We start from the raw sequence: 20,484 nt of genomic DNA, 5'->3' as shown, positions 1-20,484 counted from the left end.
AGGAAGGATGAGAGCTGAGCTGTTGGTCTATCATATAGACACTGCTATTAATCTGAACCCTTGTTAAAAACTTTCACTTAAATTTGGTACACCAAGTACAGCAGATCCTTTGATTGGAGTAGGAGACCAACTCTTTTAAGTGGCCTCCATTTAACCAACCTGTTGCGGTAACCAATGTTCTCTCGCCCTCTGGAAAGCACTCTGGCCAATGTCCACAGCAGGTAGAATGCTCACAGCCAGTCGGCTGCTTTCTGGTAGGAGCACACACTTCTGCTCTCCCATGTTGAGCAGTATGCTGACCAAGACTCGGCTGTGTTTATTCTCAAACATTCTCTGCCAGTGTATTAATTGTTGTAATTACATAACTAAACAGTATACAAATCAATAAAATATGCATTAAGGAGAGTTGTTTATGGAACAAGTTCAAGGTTTGGAAAGACTAAAGCTGATTCAGTAAACAACGCTATCAAATTAGGTGCAGATAAGACAACTGTAAAAAAAACCTCGAGAAAAACTATAAAAATCTAGAGGGATTTTACCCTCATTTACTTCGCAAAGGCCTTTAAATTCTCACTACCTTTAAAGTGGATGGTGTCGATCATGCATAATATAGTTTATGCAGGACAAGCCATGCAGGTCTTTAAGAGCGGACTTCTACTCGAAGAAAGACTTTGGCCTTCCTTCGAGGATCGGCAAATGAATGTACCTTTGTGTGCTTTAAGTTAAAATTTAAATACTTAAAAACTGTATTATCTTTTTTAGGATTTCCAGCTTCAATCACCTTTTTTAACAGCAGATCAATTACTGACCCTGATGAAGTCAGAAAGAGAAATCTCCTCCTGCAGTTTTTATAGCTGGCTTGTCTCTCAGGACCCTGACAGAGAATTGCTCACATGAAGATGTCATCATAGACAATCTTAAGACTGCATATCATCAGTTAAAGTTTGCCAAGAACTATGCAAATTGAGGTAGAGTAGTCAGAGCTGCCAGGAACTGTATACATTAGTCAGATTATACTGACAGGGACCGATAAAAACAACTGGGTATGTATGGTATTTAGCAAAAGCCAGAGAACTATGGGGGGAAATGTGTAAGAAACCATAAATGGAAAGAGCAGATACAAAATTAAGAGGAATTCCATTGGCAGACAAGATTTATGAAGCTGAGTATTCAAAATGAAGTTCTTTAAAAAACGCAGGACAGTACATAGTGAACTCTGACTGGGAGAACTTTCCAGAAAGAGTCAGTCAGTCACCGAGAGAGCAAAGACACTAAGGGAGGAAAAAAGCAAAGCAAGTGTCAGGGACTTTGTTACAGAAAAACTTAAAAATAGGATATGAGGAACAAGGCTTATACAAAATGAATCACTGTAAAGTTTTAAGAAGCAGTTTATAATGAACTACTCCAGTTCCCCCAAAATGGTTCAGATGGTCTCATGATCCTATTAAGGTATCATTAATCTCTAAAAAAAGAAATGAGCAAGCTCTAGGATCTCAGACATGTACCTCATTCGAATCTATGTGAAGTGAATGAACCATTCTTTGATGTTGCTAAAACATTCTAGCAAAAAAATATCTACCTAGGGGAAAAAATAGTTAAAAGGTCCATCATTTCAGAACAGATTCTAAAAAGATGAGAAATAGGTATCACTTAAAGTGTTTGGATTATAGCTTACTTCCTACAGTACTCTGCCGTTAACAAATGGCTTTTACATACAGGATTTTTTAAAAAATTCATAAAATTCTGTGAGGTAAATATAACCTTTCTATAAGTGAGAAAATCAAAACTCATAAAAGGTGAATGATATGCCCAAGCTTACACAGCTGGAAAACAGCAGACCACCGTGGTCATTCCAATTTAAAGCATTACAAGAAGTTTAGAAGACAAAGGAAAAAGCTAAAATTTCCATTAATTCCAATAATTGTCTTCTTAAATGTCTTTTCTTCTTCCTTCCCACCACAGACTGTAATCATTCAAAGAGCCTGCTTTGTCATTCAACATCGTACCACACACATTTACCTTGGCTACCTAACCTTCATATGAATCATTTAATGACTGTACAATAGCATGACATGTGAATGACTTAGTCAAAGTAATACTGTGGGTAAGGTGCTACTCTACAGAACCAAAGACAAATAAGAGAAAGTTACTTAACCAGTCCTTTTATGGGCCAGGCAGGTTTCTGATTGTGTGTTTGTTTTTGCTATTATAGGAACAACTGAAATGAAAAGTCTTTTCTCTTTGGCTCATGGGTCACAGTGGTGGTCACTGGAATGAAGAGCAACCCCTCCCTCCAATAACACTTCATCTCATCCCCTTCATAGACAACGTTTTTGAATTACTTTTTGTGTCATTCTGTACCCCGCTTCTTTCTATTTTTAATAATTAAGAAGAATATGTGTAGGTGAAAATATTTTTACATTTTATTCCTTATTACTTGCAAAGATGGTTATTCCACACAGAACAAGTGTACCCTGTGGAGAAGTAGTGAGAGCTCTCTTGGAAGCATGGATATAATCACCGAGATTGAGCAAGAAAGTCAAATGGCCAATGTTTCATTTTATTTGGCTCTCGAATGACCATTTGGTCTTTTGCTTTCCTTAAAATACAACCAAGCTAGAGCTACATGGCACAAGCTAAAAGAGTGATCTGGAAGTTGATTAATTTATCTGGAAAACCATCAGCTCTCCATTTCAATTTGTGCCATGACGACACAGACTAAATCAAATTTTAAATGAATGCAAACACAGCCACTCTCCAGGCCAGTTTCTGAAAAAACACCTTAACTCTTCCAAGTGGAAGTCTTTGTAGATCCTGAGAGGCCTATATGTTGCTTTTAATTTAGAGAAGTGTCAAGATACATTTCTCCAAGGGCCAAGAAAGAAAGATTATGCAACCTAATGAGATGATGCCACGTTAAACCCTGAGCTGATGGCTCTCTGAGTAGTAAGCAAGTCCCAGTGAATGTTCTCAACATTTTGGATCCTTTACCCTACACATGGTGTCTCTGGGTTGGAAAGCATGACAGAGGCCATCTAGCTCAAATAGTCATCACTGACCACATCCTAATTCACTGATAAGGCAGACTTGGAAAGAGCATGGAAGCTTCCAGAGACAGCAGTGTGCCAGGACACTTGGTTATTCCTTACCTCACTCCCAGAGTGTGTGGCTCAAACCTGTGTAGGTACAAGTCCCCAAGAAGAGCCATGGTGACTTACCTCCCGGGGCCCGGGAGCGGCACTGCCCGGTCATGGGGCTGTACTCCTGGTTTTCATCAGCACACACACAGAGGAAGGACCCTTCCACATTTTCACAGAAGGCTTCACCACACACCCCACTGAGCAGCTCGCATTCGTTCACATCTGGAAAAGGGAGCACAGAGCAAGTCAGATGCGTGCCTCCCTCCCAACAGCTCTTTATTTCACCGGCTGTACCAGGGCTAAGTGGTGTCTGCTTGTCACAAATGGTCCCGAGTGAGCAATCAAACCCTTCCACTATTTTCTGGGGAAGGGACTCCTCAAGGATGGGCTGCACAATTTGGTTCGTGTAAAAAGGACCATGAAAACAGAGCAAAGTTTCCATGTTCCAATTGCACTTTACAGAGGGTCCTGGGATTGTACTGCAAGTAGCGTATGTACACCCTGACCATTTAATTCTCTCTGCCTTGACTTCTTGACATAATGAGGTCTTAAAGAACATGACAGTCCACTCTCACTTTTAAATTCAAGGAAAATTAGCAAACCTGGTGCTTCAGAAACAACAACCTTTCTCACATTCATTACAAAATTGTTTTCAATCTATACATATATCTGAAAATACAATTCTCTAGTAGCCAAAATGTCCACACTTTAACAACCAGAAATCAGGTTGCGTATCCCTTTGGGAAATGAAGGAACGACCCCTGTAAATACTCACCAGGTTAATCATTCACACCAAACAAACTGTTCCAGTAACTTATCGTGGGCTGTGCCTTTAAAAATTCTGCGGGTGTACCACAGTGTCCTTTCTATTTTGCTAAGTGTTTTTTGTCTGCACTTTATGCTTAATTAAAACACAGCCCAGGAATCTACTAATGAGTACATTTTATTCAATATTATGCAAGCACATAGCCCTAAAAGGGGCTAATTCTAACGTTTGACCTTGCCCAATACTACATTGTAACGTGTCTCGTCCAAAGAAATTTTAGTAAGGAATGCCCAGTTCAACAAAGTACTTGACTTGACATCTGAAATGCTCATGTATTTTATGCCTTAAACATGTACAAACATCAGCTCTCATGAGCGTACTTTGAGATGGTTTATACAAAGTTAAATATTTGAGCAATTATCCAAATCATTCAGGGAAAAAAGAAATCTTATTTTCACCTACTATACCCAGTTAATTGGACAAAAAGTTTATGTATCTTGACTTAATTGGATAATTACCTCAGTTTTCCATTTCACTTTGTATATAAACAAATATAAACCTAATGAGCTGGGTTTTGCTTATGAAAAGGTATTATAACATGACAGAAAGCAGAGAGAGTTGGCATATTTAATCAGCCCAGTCATAATTTAGACCAGAAAAATTGACTTTAGAAATTTGCCAGTTCACATTTATCAATTTGGTAAATGTCAAATGGAACTTTCTACTTTCTAACTTGTATTATTTACATGACTCTTGGTATCTCTCCCATGAGAATGAATTTACTCAATCCAAAAGTACTTTCTGGTTTACTCCTGCAGGCCAGGCACTGGGGAAACAATGATGACGCAGGCAGGCCCAACTCCTGCCTTCACAGAGCTTACAGTCAAGCCAGACAAATCAGCCAGATGATCTCACAGGCCGTGATAAGTGCTAAGATTGAAAAGTGCAAGGCAAGCATGGAGCGGTGGACCTTCCGGGCAGGGGCAAGTTAGGGAAATGATATTGGAGCCAAGTTCCATCTGAAGGACGAGGAGGTGATAAGGAGCAGAGTTGGCAGGGGGCTGGCGGGGGGTGGGGGCGGGCAGGCACAGGAAGGGTCCAAGTAGAGGAAACAGAACGGCCAAAGTTTGGTCTCAGGACTGATTCAACTCTTAAATTCTACAGAACACCCAGCAGGAAGTGTATATAGTAGGTGCTCAGTTAACATTTTTGAAAGAGTGAATAAACAGATGAAATGACACCTGTTGAGTTCGGTAAAATCCCTCCTCTAAGGGTGGTGTCTCGTGGGCTGAAACAGAATGTCAAGTTGGGTTCGGTGTGCTCATCTGACTGGTTAGAAGTGAACTTCAATTGGGGGCTCAGGAGCTGATATGGAGTTAATGGTGGGACATCGCTATCTTAACAGGTAACAGTTAAAATCTGCTGTGAACCTACAATAGGTCAACTATGAGTCCCAGCCAGGGCAAAGAGACCAGGGCTCTTGAGGCCTCGGAGAGGGCAGCTGCAGGCCATCTACACAAATGACAGCCCAAAAGTTTGTAAGTACTGTAACTGAATCCGCCAAAGGTATTCTGGAAGCAGGAGGAGGGTTCAGCACCGAGCTGGAGAGAGAAAGATGGAGCAGGGACAGTGTCTGGGAGGAGAGGGACAGTACCCTCAGGAGCAATGGGCTGCATCCCTACTCAGGCAAGGGGAAGCTGGGAAGATGTTTCCAGCAGAAGGAGCAAACAACAGCCTAATCGCTGCACAGCTGTGAACCACCACAAGCAGTTTTATGTCACTGGAGGCAAAGAAGGAGGTGCTGAGGCTGAGGAGTGGCAGCCAGGTCACAAGACCTGTTTAGTCAAAATATTTAGACAAGTTTTCTTGCCTGCATTTTAGTGCAAAGGAGACTAAAGCAGGAGTTGGAACCAGCAACTATGACAGTGTGAGAGTAAAAGTGGTGACTGTTCACGGGGGCGATTTCATCACTAAACCTCCAAGTCGATTTTACGTTCCCCGTTTAATCTGGACGGGAAATGAATTAATGCTTTGAACTGCAAATGTTCAAACTCAGAAGTTACAGACTCCTCCTGAGACAGTGCCTGCTATGAAATGAACGGAGTAAGAGTAAAGAAAAAGCCTCGTTACCTGTGATGTTCTGAATTTAATAACCTTTCTTCTTTCCCAGTTCATGGCTCCCAGTGCAAATGTTTCATAATGAATTTGATTTAAAGAAATCACAGCTGATCAGAAAATGGAATATGAAATGGGTTGTCTATAGGAGCATGTGCTGGACCCCGTTCTAGGACATGTGGTGATATCCAAGATGCCTCCTAGCTCTGTCAATCCCAGAAAGACTGAAGAAATAGAGTTGCACTGTCCAAAGCATCATTTTACGGGTGTCATTCCTGGAAAATGAAACTCCTGCCAACACTTTTCCTTAACTGCACTGCCTAAGGAGGTACATCTTGAAGACAGACAAGCCACACCACACACCAGACTATTTCCTGTGCAGGAGGGACTCTACAGAAGGGCTCTGTAACCACAGCTCAGAGTTTAAACAGATGTTCTTTTTTAATATACATGAAATTCAAAGTTCTTCTTCTCTATTTCTTAATGTCCTGAACAATTTCAGAAGCCATCTTTCTGCACATCCCCAAATCGTGTGACAAAATCGCATGAGGATGAAATTCTATCCAGATTACCTTGCTTACAATCTCTGCTGTCCTTGATAACTCTGATGGCATTTCAACAGGGGGGACATGAAACATGCTGTGGAAAGAAATCTAAACACTCACCCACACACCCTTGCCCATCCTGTGGGGCCTGAAAGCCCTGATAACAGAGGCAGCGGAAGGAGCCAGCCGTATTGTCACAAAACCCGTGACTGTCACAAACAGTGTTGTTTACACATTCATCAATATCTGCAAAAAAGACATTTAACATCAGACACAAAACACAGACTGACAAACACCAGATATTAATGGATAGACAGAGGCGCTCGACACACCTCGATTAGCATGAGATGATCATGTTTACACAGAATGAACTTCTAAAACATTTTACACATCAATAAAATGTTTTCATGAAAATGTCTTCATAGACAAACACTGGGCTCTGTGAGAAAACATTTACTTTCCTCAGGAAACGTTTTCGAACAGATAAGAGCTGCTATAATCGCCATGGTCAGTGTTTTCTGCCTGCTTCCAACCCTTTATTTCCAAGGAGAGTATATTCTCCTACGGGGGAAACCCGTGGAAGTATTGTCACCTTCCTGGGTCGCGGTCAATGCCCACAGTTCTTTCTGCAGAAGTGGCTCACTCAACCCTACAGATAACCTTGGGCAAATCTCAACAGCATTCCCAGGGAGGGAGGAGAGGGAGACAGAGGATCTGATGAGTTCAGCAACATAGCCAGGAAGCCTGACTTATTCACAAGAGAAGACTTCCTGTCACCAAGTTAAAGCCACTCAAGGTCCTAAATGTCAATGCTGCTCCCACTGGTTAGCCAGTGGCCCACTTGCAAATTCATTGTGTTCTCTATAAACTTGATGATAGTGTTCCTATGCCTTTTTTCCCCAATAAAAATGTTCTCATAAAAGTGATGTCTTGATTAGGAAGTTATAAACAGACTTTTAGATACACTTCTTTATCCTTACGGTAACTAACAGACTTCGCCTTTTTCCTTCCCCTTCCCCTTTTCCTGGTTTACTTCCACACCGCACACTCCCATCTGTCAGGTTCTGTCCTCTCTGCCTCTGGATTACACGCTCCCCAAATTCAGGCTTTTGGAGAAACAATTAAGAAAATGCAATTACTGCATCCAAACACATGGGAAGATAACAAATGATTTAAAAAAAAATGGTAAGCTGGGCGCCTGGGTGGCTCAGCCGGTTAAGCGGCTGCCTTCGGCTCAGGTCATGGTCCCAGGGTCCTGGGATCGAGCCCCGCATCGGGCTCCCTGCTCGGCGGGAAGCCCGCTTCTCCCTCTCCCTCGGCTCCCCCTCCCACTCGTGCTCTCTCTCTCTCTCTCTCTCTCTCTAATAAACAAATAAAATCTTTAAAAAAATTTTTTTTAAATGGTAAGTAGCCCTTGACAGAATTTAGTTTGGAGGAGTTAATAAAACTGAACTTTCCTCTTCCTCGATTTTTTAAAAGTTTTATTTATTTAAGTAATCCCTACACCCAACGTGGGGCTCAAACTCACAGCCCCAAGGATCAAGAGTCACACGCTCTTGAGCCAGCCAGGTGGCCCTGCTCTTTCTAAAGTTCTTAATGTCGAGTCAGGAAACTGTCCAGAAGAAAAAGAAGAAGATGAACGCAATATGATTTGGTAGCCATCTCACTTCCCTTCCTAATTTTTCAACATAATCGAGAGTAAGTTCAGAGACTATCTCACCTCTGAATTGTAAACTCTGAATGACTACCCACTTTTCTTACTTTTCTCCACTCAAACAAGACTGTCCCTTCTCCTTTCAAGGCCAGGCTCTTTCCCTACCATTCTCTCCTCCCTCGAGTCCTACCGGTTCATCCTTCTCTAGCATCCTCAGCTACTCTTCCCTCCGCTGACTTCAAACATGTTAAAATCTCTTGGAAAAGCATTCACTTCACTATGATGTCACCTACTGTGCTTTTTCATTCATTCTACTGTTGCAAAATGTCTCAGAAAAACTATCTACATGCACTGCCTTTGTTCCTCATGTACCTCATCAGCAAAAAAAAAAAAAAAAAAAAAATACTAGTAACCATACTATACTAGTAACATTGGTATATTCCTAAAATGACTGTGAGGACTCAACAAAGTACATGTATAAAGTGCTTAGAACATTACCTGGCATGTGACGTAGGAAGCATACAATACGGGCCAACCATTAGTATTACTATTATTCCTCCCCCTGTTCCTTCTTGACCTACAAACTCACTTTCTCACTCTTTATTCCATGAAGCTCCTCTGAGAAAGGCCACCAACGGCTGACCTGTCCGTAAATTTGATGATCATTTTCCAGTCAGCCACCATCCATCATCCTTGACCCCCAAGGCTGGCCAACTCCCTCCTTGAACTCTCTCTTTCCATATCCCAGGACAGAGTATTATTCTTGTTCGACTTTTAAACACGTTGGCCAGCCCTCATCCTTCCGCAGCCTGAAGATGGGGTCTGCCAGGGCTCGGGCCTCGCCCTGGGACCTGCTGCTTCCTCAGTGCTACCCCATCCCACCCTTTCCAGACAAGCTGGACTTCAATTACCACGGTCCTCAGAATGAATCCCAAAGCTTCATCTTCAGCCGGGATCCTTCTTATTCTTATTTGTTTCCATTTCATCTTCTGCTCTAATCTCAAACTTATCAAGCCTGAAACCAAATCCACTGTATTCTTCCTAAACCACACTTCCTGAGCTTACTGACAAATCTCTGGTATTTTTGTCCTTTTTTTGCCTCTTACCTCAACTTGAACCAAAAACTCAATGACATTGTTTCACATCTAAAAAACTGACTCTCCCCTGCAACATCGAACACAAAGATGACGTGCAGTAAATCTGTTCTGATGGTTTCCAATGTCAGCACAACGCTACAATTTACTTACTGATCACAACCGTGAGAGCAGTAACTACAGAGTATCACCAAATCACTTAAGGCAGGCCACTACTAATTTTAGACTTCCGGAAATGGGTATTTGTCTAAGAGATTATTCACTGAGCCACAAGATTTAAGGGCTGGAAAGAAACTCAGAAATGCTTCAAATTACCAACTATATACTGATGATATCCCAGTCTTTCTCAAAGGTTGCCCGCTGGCCTTTAAAACCATTTATCTGATATTATGGGACATGTTCATGATAAATGAACTTAACTATGATCCCCCTCCTCACCTCACCTCCGTCTCTCCTTTTTCTCTCATCAGAGACTCCAACCAGTCACCCTAGCTAGAAATCTTGGGGGCATGCTCCCCTCTCTCTCTGCCCTGTCCCTCCTCTATCATTCCCTCTTATCTGTCTTCCCCAAACTCCTCACACTCCTTATCTCCAGTCTTGCATCCCTTCCTCTAATCCATTCTCCACCAACAGCAAACCTGTCAGTGACACTCCCTCGTTCAGAATATTCAGTATCTCTTCTTGGCTGGAGGACACCAACCACTCTCTTTGGCAGAGCACAGAGCACCCGTCCTCCTCAGGCTCCTGGCTAAACTTCCAGCCAGAGTTCTTAGCCAACATTTCCTTCCCAATTTATGTCCCAGCCGTCTCAGGATACCAGAGTTTCTCGAAAACCCTATGGTCTTTGATTTCTCACTGACTTGGAACCCTCCACTCCCTCCCTGCACTAGAAAGTCTCCCCATTTATCTGCTTTGCTCAGAAACTCCTCCTGGCCCATCAGCAGTCAGTCCAAGGGACACCTCCCAAGTGTCAGACTTCAGGGTCCATCCTCTCTCCTCCCAGGGCATTTTGTGCCATTGCTGTACCCCACCGGTCCACTGTTTGGGGTGGAGAACCTCCAACTGAATCTTGCCGGCAATTAGCTCCCTACTAAAATGAGAAAGAAAACAAAGAAGGAGGAAGGAAAACCAGTGCCGAAAATCTGGCGGCTTTTAGTCCAGATTCTTACAGTAACATCTCTTGCTTTCCTTTTCGTTAATTCTGTGAAGTCACAGCAGACTATGACTTTGTGTTAATGACCACCAGCTCAGGCACTGAGAAGCTGACCTTAAGGTGAACAAGTCCTGAGACGGTTATGAATTACTGGGCGTTGTGCAGTCTCAGACTTAATGTACCAGTGATTAACACAGAAAGTTTAGATGAGCAATATTTTGGATTTGAACGAATAGGAAAACATAACATGGAATGCCTGCTGGAGACTAGCTCTTCAACAACTCATATTTTATGAAAATGATACACTGTAACTCTCAGCAGTTTCATGTTTTCAACAATGAGGTAAGGTAATAGCTGAACAAAAGGACAACATTCCTTTTACTTCTCTAATGACCTGTATAAAACAACATTATTTCATTAGAATGGTCTTTGATGATGTGAGTGCTGAGATATTTTTCCATTGTTAGTCCTGTCTATAAAGTTCTAAGACCTGCTATAATTAAGATCAACTCTATAAAAATAAAGCTAAATGCAAGAACATTTATTATTATGTGAGAATAAAAGCCCTACCAAGATGCAAGCTTCATTAAATGGACAAGTGAATGCCATCTTGTTTTATTGAAGCTGATTTTTGAATATGAAACGGCATTCTGAATGATGCTAATATGACAGGTTTTCTCTTTGCTTAATGAAGGGGACATTCTATTAAATTTCTAAAACCAATTTTGCTTAGGCATCTGGAAGGGCCATGCATGATATTATCACCAGTCATAGTATCTCCTAGATGAGTGACGAAAAAATGACTTTCCAGAAATCTTTCAGTTGGCAACCCAGATGAATTAGTTATGCTCCTTAAGGTTGCTGATTTCTCATGCAAGTTTTTGCTATTAACATTTGATAGAGCAAGGCAGATATAAATATTATGGATATGGATATGAATTCAAGGAAAAATTACACAGACCAAGGATAGTGGATCACTGATATGAATTCTCTAATAACAAGGTTAATATAACCATCAGAAAGAGAAATAGAGCATCATTCTGGATAACTGGAACTACCTACCAGTGGCTCATTTTTAAAGTAGCAAGCTGTCAATGACTACACAGGCCCACATTTTGAAGGTCTTAACTTTTGACCCATCTGGTAGATCTATTTCCTTGCCCAATTGCTTTTTACCTGGTACATTTTCTCCACAGACCAAAGCTTTTCAAAACCTACCAATTATTATCAGGGATTTTACATATAAGAGCAGAACTCCAATCACATTTCTCAAATTCTCAAATAAAGGCATAAGCCAGATACTTGGTGTCACCTTCTCCCTTAGGTAAAGTGACTATGAAATAAGGTGAAAGTATGGAAAAGAGGCATGATCTTCTAAAAGGGATTGGGGTTCTGGGATAAGGCTTATTTACTCACCAGAAAATTACAACTATGTTCAAAGACCTCAAGAATGAAATTCCTAATAAAACCCCAATGATTCTATTCGGTTTTCTGTACTATATACCACAAAGTATGGGCATGGGGAGAAAGGAGTATTTGTATGTACTTTGTCAATGAAATGATTTGGTTTTCTTCCTCTCAGCTACACCCCTCAGCTTCTTGTTCTGAACTAAGAAAAAAGCGCTTCTTTTTCTTTCTTAACATGTCCTATCTTTGTGTGGTTGATTTTCTTTTTCCTTATTCTGAGTAGGACAAACCACCTGTTGGAAGCAAAAGCTCTCTAATGAGCCTCGTGCTGCTGCCAGAACCCTCTAGAAAGGTGGATGACAGAAACTGAGTCCCAGTTTTGGTAGTGGATCACTCACATGAAAATCTCCACAGCTGCATGGTTGAGCATGTCATCAAAACATTTTTATACGGATGATAGGGTTCATCTCAACTTAAAGGGACTTTGAAGACTATCCAGTTCAACCCCTTCATTTTAAGAACCAGAAAGCTGAGGCCGAGAGAGGCAAAGCAACTTGCCTCAAGGTTACCCAATCAGAGCTGGCAAAGGAACAGAGCCCGGGAAGGAGAAACCTTCTGAATCTAAGTTTGTGGCTCCACCCTTCCCAACCTCTTGCCTCCCACCACAGTAATGGTTATAAAAGGCCAGTGCAAGAGGATGAGAAACACATGTCTGTGTGTCCAACGAGCATACTGGTGTGTTTTCCTTACAAAGATGTAAGTCAGGACACTCACTTTTCGACTTATCTCCTACTGACTTACAGTTTAATCAAGTACCCACCTCTTACGCTTACACAAGGCCTGAACATCAAGTAGTATCAGACTTGAAACCTAAATACCCAAGGTACTGTATGTCCTGAAGAGGCTACATTTCTGGGAGACCCTTGCAAGAAAGGCCCATCAAGCACCAAGGGTGGGGTTGCAGTCACGGAAAATCCCAGGGCCCTGTCTAGCAGGGGTGCTCTCTGAATTTCTTCATAAAAAGGAATGACCCACTATTTCAGCCCAGGGCTTCCTGACCGACTGCAATTGGTTAAATATTTGGTGCCAGAATCTTTGGAAAATAAAGCCAAAAAAGTGTGTGTGGGGGGTGGAGAGGCTTACACTGGAAGCGATGTAGGGTTCCTGCTTCAGGGGAAATGCAGCCCTCATACTTCTTATTGAAAGGAACGGAAGCTGACCAAGAGACAGTAAATCCCAGCCAAGAAGTGGGATTGAACAATGTTAAACCAGCTGCATAGCTGCCCAAAGGAATTTTAAAATGGCATGGCGGCTGGCCCAAAACAGATTAAGGTCTCTCTCACAGCACAGGAGAGAAGCCAGCATTAAACGGAAGAGGAGTACGAGGCCTAAAGAAAAAAAATAAAATTTAGCCAATAGGAAATTAAAAACTGGATTTGGAGATGGTCCAGACGATACAATAGGATATGGAAAGAGCCCTTAAAAGAAAAAGGTCCACTGAGGCCTGGCAACATCAACAAGGCTGAAGAATATGGGCCTTATGTGTTATGGAAAATAGCTTTGTTCTGAGAAATGGGGATGAGCCAGAAAACAGCAAAACTATGTTCTCGTGTGGAGTTTGACTGCCATGCCGATACATGACAAAGAAGAGGGGGCAACCTGGGGACACAGGTGGTCACAAGTATGTTCTGAAAGCTAGTAGCCTAAAATAAGCAGCAAGAAATGACAGAGGTAGCAAATTATACTTCAAATCCAACTTTCTGGACATAAATTCTAGAAAACAAGACTAGCCAATGAGAGATCATTTTCTTCTTAGTTTTGAAACCCACTACTTCAAAAAAGATTTACTTAAATGATTCTTTAAAAATTACCCAGAGCTTGCTCCCATTTGATTTCTGGAAACAGCTAGAAGTTCCAGAGAAAGTAAACCAAAATTTTGCCCTGATTTTAATCAATCATTTTGTGAACAACATATATTCACCATCCATAGTTAAAGACATCCTAATGAAAACCGCTCTAAAAACACAAACATCACATCCCAGTCCAAAAGCATGGGACTCATTCTTGATTACCTCCCCACAATCCAATCATCGTACTCTTCTGATTTTCTCTCTTGGTTCTATCTCCATGCATGCTCTCCCCTCCTGTCAGCCTTATCGAGGGCTTCACCATCTCTAACCTGAATTCTCACAGTGGCGTCCTAATGGGTTCTGTGCTTTCAGCCACTCCAAATCCATCCTCCATAATGAGAGAATGATTAACCTACTGAAACAGTCCAATCAAACGATGCTCTGCTTAGACCTCTTCGGGTTTTCTCCATGGATAATAGTAGAAGGCCACTGACACCTATCTTCTGGAGCTCATCCACAGTTGGCTTCTCAAGATCTGTGCTTTTCTAACTGACCCCGCTGCCCCTGCATCTTCTACTTCCCTCTCTCCTTCTCTATTGGGTCATTCTATCAGGATCAAAAATTTCCAGCTATCATCTTAAAAGTAACCAAGAGCCTCCTTGCACATAAGCCCTTTAGCTACAACCGTATTTTTCAGTCTAAATTCTAACAGCTAAAGTTCTGGACCTTTCTACACACGTTGTATCCACACCATCAGTTTTCATATGTTCTTGGGTAGCTCTCATATATACTAATCCACTGGAATGGCTGTTGCTAAGGTCACCATTTTGTAAAATTCAAAGGACTCTTTTTGACTGGCATCTTCACAGATTGCTCAGTGGTATTTAATATAGTTGACCACTCTTCTTTTTAAGTACCCTCTACCTTTGGATTTTATGTTCTTATATGCTCCTGGGTTTCCTGTTAATCCCGTGGCCACTCCCACACAATCTTTAACTTTACTCCTAAATGTGGCTGTTTCTCAGGGCTTAGCCCTAGACCCACTTTTCTTCTCATTCTATGATCTCTCTTAATGGCCCCATCCATTGTAATAGCTTCCAGTACCATCTATATCTTATAACTCCTAGGCTATATCTCCAGCCTAGACTTTTCTTCCAAGCACTAGATCTAAACTGATCCAATTGCCTGCTTGATATAACCACAGGAATATTTCAGGGGCAACTCTAATAAACCCAAATAAAAAATGTGATCTTTAAAAAAAACCTGCTTCCTTCTCCCCCCACCCCCCGTGAGCGAAGAGTGCCAGCAAATATCTACTTGCTAAATCCAGAACCAGAGATCTATCCTCAATATTCCTTCTCCTTCTTACCCTACATCCACCCCAACACTATGTTCTAACCCAAGACCAGGTTCCATTTTCAAAAGATTTCTTGAGTCATTCATTTCTCTCCATCACACTGTTACTACTCTAGCCTGAGGACCAGTATGTTTGGCCTGAACAACATCCTGCAAGACTCCTCCTGACTTTTCTCTTGCCCCTCTAATCCCATTTCCAAACAGCATCCTGGGTGATGTGTGCTTTAAAAATATAGAGTACTGAGTAAAATCAAATATAAGAGTACACACACTGAAAAGGACACAGATATTTTATGTGCCTCTAAGAAAGGGGAAAATATTCTGCAAGCTATTTTGTACTGCTTTAAAAAAAAATCACATCAACTATAAGAAACATCCAAATATTATAGTATTAAAAAATACACAGCTTCAAAATGATGACATATAGTATATCGCTGTCCTTAAAAATTAACCAGTCTGTTTCTTTTACACTTAGAATGATATCCAAACCCTTGATGTTTCCTGGGAGGCTTTCCATATTCTGCCCCTGACTCTCCAGCCCATGAGTCACTGTGCCGCCTTCCCTCTAAGCACCAAACACAGGTCTTTTTCATTTTCACTTTCCTGAATGCATCTACTACTTCCCTGCCTCAGAGCCTCTGCCGTCACTACACCTCCACCTGGGAATGCTCTACCCTGCCTGCCATCCCCAGCCCACTCTTCCAGCAGCTAACTCACTCTTTAGAGCTCAGCTCAAATGCCATTTCCTAAGAGAGCTTTCCCTCTTCCTCCTCCTCACTGACTCTTCTCTTTCCTTCATAGCATCTGTAATGGTTTGTGGTTACATGCTGTTTGGGAAGCCTATTTGTATATTTACTGCTTGCCCTGTGCACATGCAGATCCTCGAAGGCAGAGACCATACCTGTTTTGCTCATCACCACGTGCCCACAGTTTGGAACCAAGTCTGGCGTATAACAGGTGTGCAATGGCAACACTCAGCATATTACTTGTTTAATACAAAAGCCAGCAAAGCTTCCACAATCCAGCCTTGGCCTACCTCTCTAGCTATATCTTATGTATCACTTTTTCCCCTTTTACGTATTCAACTGAAACTAATTTATTTAGTGTTCCTGAATTTTTCCAATATTTCATGTCTGCAAATCTTTGCTTATGGCATCTATTCCAAGCCTCCAAGCCTGTCAAGGCTCAGCTGGAGCCTCCTGGAAGCTTTTCTGACCCAACCTTGTGTTGAAAAATGTGTCTAATCACACAGCATCTTCCTCCCCTCACTAGACACTTATGAAGACCCTAAAAAGATGGTGCATCACATTACCACCAAAACCCAAGGCTGAGCACTCACAGCCATAGCCTGGGACAAAAAGCCACTGAAGCAGTGGCGCTGGGCTGGAAGAACAGCTGGGGACACAGCCGTGTTCCACCTGATCAAAAGCGACAGTACATTAAAGCTGCACTGGAGTTTAAGAAGCTGAATTTATAATGCAGAAACTTGTATCTGAAACTTTCAAAGGCAAACTTGAAAAGCTCTTCTAAGATGAAGATAAAAGAACAAACTGAATGGCAAGATACGTTTTTGTATCCCAGAGTATGAAAGAGTTAAATACAAAAACAACACCACAAAGATAAAATACGCTAAGAAATAAAAGTATACAATTGATCACAACAGAATACAGAAAATGGCAAAGTAAAAAGCCAGGGCAGAAATAACAGCATCATAAAATTAAAAGGCAAATTAAAGAATGGGGTAAATATCTATAAAATATTCATAAATCATTATTATCCCTAATACACATAAATTGGTCAGAAAAACACAAACTCCGCCTCATACAGGCAAAACAGTATTTCACAGAAGACATAAATATAAAAGAAGTTAAGCTAACTGGTAGTAAAGGCACATTAAAAGGAGATATTATTTTCTCCTTATCAAATCAACAGAAAAATAACAACATTAGCTTCTTGAGAGTGTCAAGAGCTAGGTCTCACGGGGTGGTAATGGAAGCAGAAACCAGCAGAACATTTCTGGAAAGCAAGGTGGTCCCAGGTGTTGTTAAGACCTGTAAGGTTGCCAGTGTCCTTTGATTTTTTTTTTTTTAAGATTTTATTTATTTATTTGACAGAGAGAGAGAGAGACAGCAAGAGAGGGAACACAAGCAGGGGGATGGGAGAGGGAGAGGCAGGCTTCCCACGGAGCAGGGAGCCCGATGCGGGGCTCGATCCCAGGACCCCGCGATCATGACCTGAGCTGAAGGCAGACGCTTAACGAATGAGCCACCCAGGCGCCCCCAGTGTCCTTGGATCTTGTATTAAGTATCCTCCAATCTAGTCTAGGGACGTGATCACTGATGAGGATAAACGTGTATATACAAGTGTATTCATAGTGCACTCAATGGCAACGACAACAAAGGAAACAGTCTTTATCTCCATAGTTCAGAAGATACTTTTACAAATATATGGTACAATAATGCTATGGAATTACGTAGTCATCAAAAATTTATTTTTAAAGATCAACAAAATACAAAAAATATAATGTAAAATGAAAGAGTTAAGACAAAAAGTATAAGATCTTATTTTAACAAATAAATGAAAACTCTAAAAAAAGAAAGAGGCCAAATACTAACTGGCTGGTAGATAAATGATTTTATACTTGTGAGCATTTTCTAAATTTTCTACAATGAGCACATGCTACTCTTAAAATCAGAAAAACTATATATCTGCAAACAATTATTTGAAGATACTGAAAGGAGAAAATTCTTTGACTTGAGTGTATACGCAAGTATAGATGGCACCGTAACCAGAAAAAGCAAATGAGTAAAATAAAACCATATAAACAAAAGTAGAATAATCATAAATATTCTAAGAAGAATTTAAGAACTGAAAACATTTAAATGTCTTTCAATTCAACTGACAAAAAAAGCAGAGAATGTCTTTTTAAAAAATGTCTTTATTTTAAAATAAAGTATTTTGCTTGAAATGATAAAAATTACAGGAGGGGCACCTGGGTGGCTCAGTCAGTTAAGTCAGAAGTCAGACACTTCTCAGGGTCCTGGGATCGAGCCCCTCATCAGGGCCCCCCCTCAGCAGGAGTCTGCTTGTCCCTCTCCCTCTGCACCTCCCCCTGCTTGCACTGGCTCTCTCTCAAATAAATAAAATCTTTAAAAAAATTACATGAGAAAAATTCTATTGTTAATAATAGTACACACATATTTTAAGTTAAAAAACCAAAGCAGTTCTCAATAATTGCAATTACAATTGAAAGCAAGGAAACAAAGTGAAGTAAGTCAGTCAGAGAAAGACAAGTATCATATGATCTCACTGGTATGAGGAATTTGAGAAACAAGACAGAGGATCATAGGGGAAGGGAAGGAAAAATGAAACAAGGCAAACCAGAGAGGGAGACAAACCATAAGAGACTCTTAATCTCAGGAAACAAACTGAGGGTTGCTGGAGTGGTGGGGAGTTGGGGGGATGGGGTGGCTGGGTGATGGACACTGGGGAGGGTATGTGCCATGGTGAGCCTGTGAATTGTGTAAGACTGTTGAATCACAGACCTGTAACCCTGAAACAAATATTATATGTTAATTTAAAGATAATAAGAAAGCAAGCAAACAAAAAATTTTAATACTTTTTAATCTAGCGAAGGTTTTTGCATACAAAGCTGTATTTGTTTAGTTTTAAAAACTCTGTGGAGACCCTGCCCAAAAATACAATCTTCTGAACATTAATTCAGAGATTCTGCTGAATGAAAAGTAAAAACACTTTAGACCTAATCCCTTCCTCTAATACAAATGGTAAATTCCCAGTTATGAATGTTTTCTACTGAAGAATGACTTTTCTATAGTACACAGTTAAGTACTGTATATAATTTTACTTTTTACTATGTGAAAATAAACCTTGGGCCAGTATGTTTCAGACCCTAAACTTATTTTATTTTCCTTTTGTACACTGTTTCATTAAAAATCATAGGGAAACATTCTTCAAAAAATATGTATAAAGAACAGTAGGAAGGGATTGATATAATAATAAATACTCTAAAAGGCAGCCAAAAAAAAAAAAGGAAAAGAAATGAGACAAATGGAAAATACAGTATAGATTTGAACCCCCAATAGCAGTAATTATGGTAAATGTATATGAACTAAATTCTCCAATTAAAAGATGAAGATAAAAAACTACTATATTCTGCTTACAAGAAAAAGGCCCTTTCAAAAATAAGAACATGGAGAAATGGGAAAAGACAAACCATGCAAAATCTAATTGAAAGAGGCATATGCAATTATACTGATAAAAAACAAAGTAGATTTAAAGACTAGATGCATTGATAGAGACAAACTGGGACATTTCAAAGGAATAAAAGGATCAATACACCAGGCAAGACACAGAAACTTCAGCATTTAATTCCATGGTCAACAACATATAAAACAAAACCCAGGAAACTAAAATTAGAAACAGATAAATTTCCATAATAATGGGAGATTGTAAAACACCCCTTCAGTAAATTATGTAATAAGCAGACAAAAACAGAGTAGGAATATACACGATTTAAAGAACTTACAAACTGGGCCCTAATTAACATATATAGATCCAACTGCAAAATACATGTTGTCTTCAAGTACACAAGGAATATTTACCAAAATTGACCATATTTTGCACCACAACAAATTCCAAGGACTGAAATCATTGATTACCAAAATTGACCATATTTTGCACCACAACAAATTCCAAGGACTGAAATCATTGAAATTATGTTCTCTGGCTATTGAGCTATAGATAACAAAAATAAAAATTCTCCAAAAGTCTGGATATTAAGCAAAACACCTCTAAATAATTCACTGGTTGAAGAAAAAAATGACAATGCATTTGTAATACTTTTATCTGAATAGCAAAAAACATATCAAAACTTGTGGCTGCAGATAAAGCCATTCTTAGAAAGAAATAAATAGCCATAAATACATATTAGAAAAGAACATATATATTATAGAAAAGAAGGTTGAAAACCCAATGATCTAAGGATCTACATCAAGAAGGTATAAAGACAAATGAAGCCCGAAGAATATAAAAGCAGAAATTAACATAATAGAAAACAAAGAGAAAAATCAACAAAAGTTGTTTCTTTGCAAAGAATAACACCTGTGAAAGCCTGATTAAGAACAAAACAAAGAAAGCACAAATTACTAAATAAAAAATGAAAGGCATCACTAACACATTCTATAGACACTAAGGAGAGATAAGAAAAAGTATTATCAACAACTTGGTGCCAATGAACTGGAAATTTACCTAAAATTTTACCTAACATGGATAAGTTCCTTGAAAAACAGAGTTACCAAAACTGTCATGAAAAGTCCAAGAACTGAGACCATTACTTTATCCTTTAAAGAAATCTTAACTGCAATTTTAAAACTTTCATAACACC

General features: G+C 40.2%; 1 protein-coding gene across 9 annotated transcripts in view; it reads right to left on the bottom strand.

The window, feature by feature from the left end:
- LTBP1 (latent transforming growth factor beta binding protein 1) overlaps positions 1–20,484 on the bottom strand; it is a 388,182-nt gene that overhangs the window by 41,357 nt on the left and 326,341 nt on the right. For 6 of the 9 annotated variants that reach the window (XM_027621433.2, XM_027621430.2, XM_027621434.2 and 3 more), the window contains 2 exons: positions 6,687–6,812; positions 3,219–3,362 (listed from right to left, as the gene is read on the bottom strand). In XM_027621433.2, coding sequence (XP_027477234.2) covers positions 3,219–3,362; positions 6,687–6,812 — 270 coding nt within the window. The remainder of the gene's footprint in view (positions 1–3,218; positions 3,363–6,686; positions 6,813–20,484) is intronic. The other 3 variants (XM_027621432.2, XM_027621436.2, XM_027621438.2) reach the window with 1 other exon arrangement.

Source organism: Zalophus californianus, chromosome 8 (genome assembly GCF_009762305.2).
Source record: "Zalophus californianus isolate mZalCal1 chromosome 8, mZalCal1.pri.v2, whole genome shotgun sequence".
Taxonomy (NCBI): Eukaryota; Metazoa; Chordata; class Mammalia; order Carnivora; family Otariidae; genus Zalophus; species Zalophus californianus.
The sequence above is the reverse complement of the archived record's forward strand: the minus strand, read 5'-3'. Positions and strand labels throughout refer to the sequence as shown.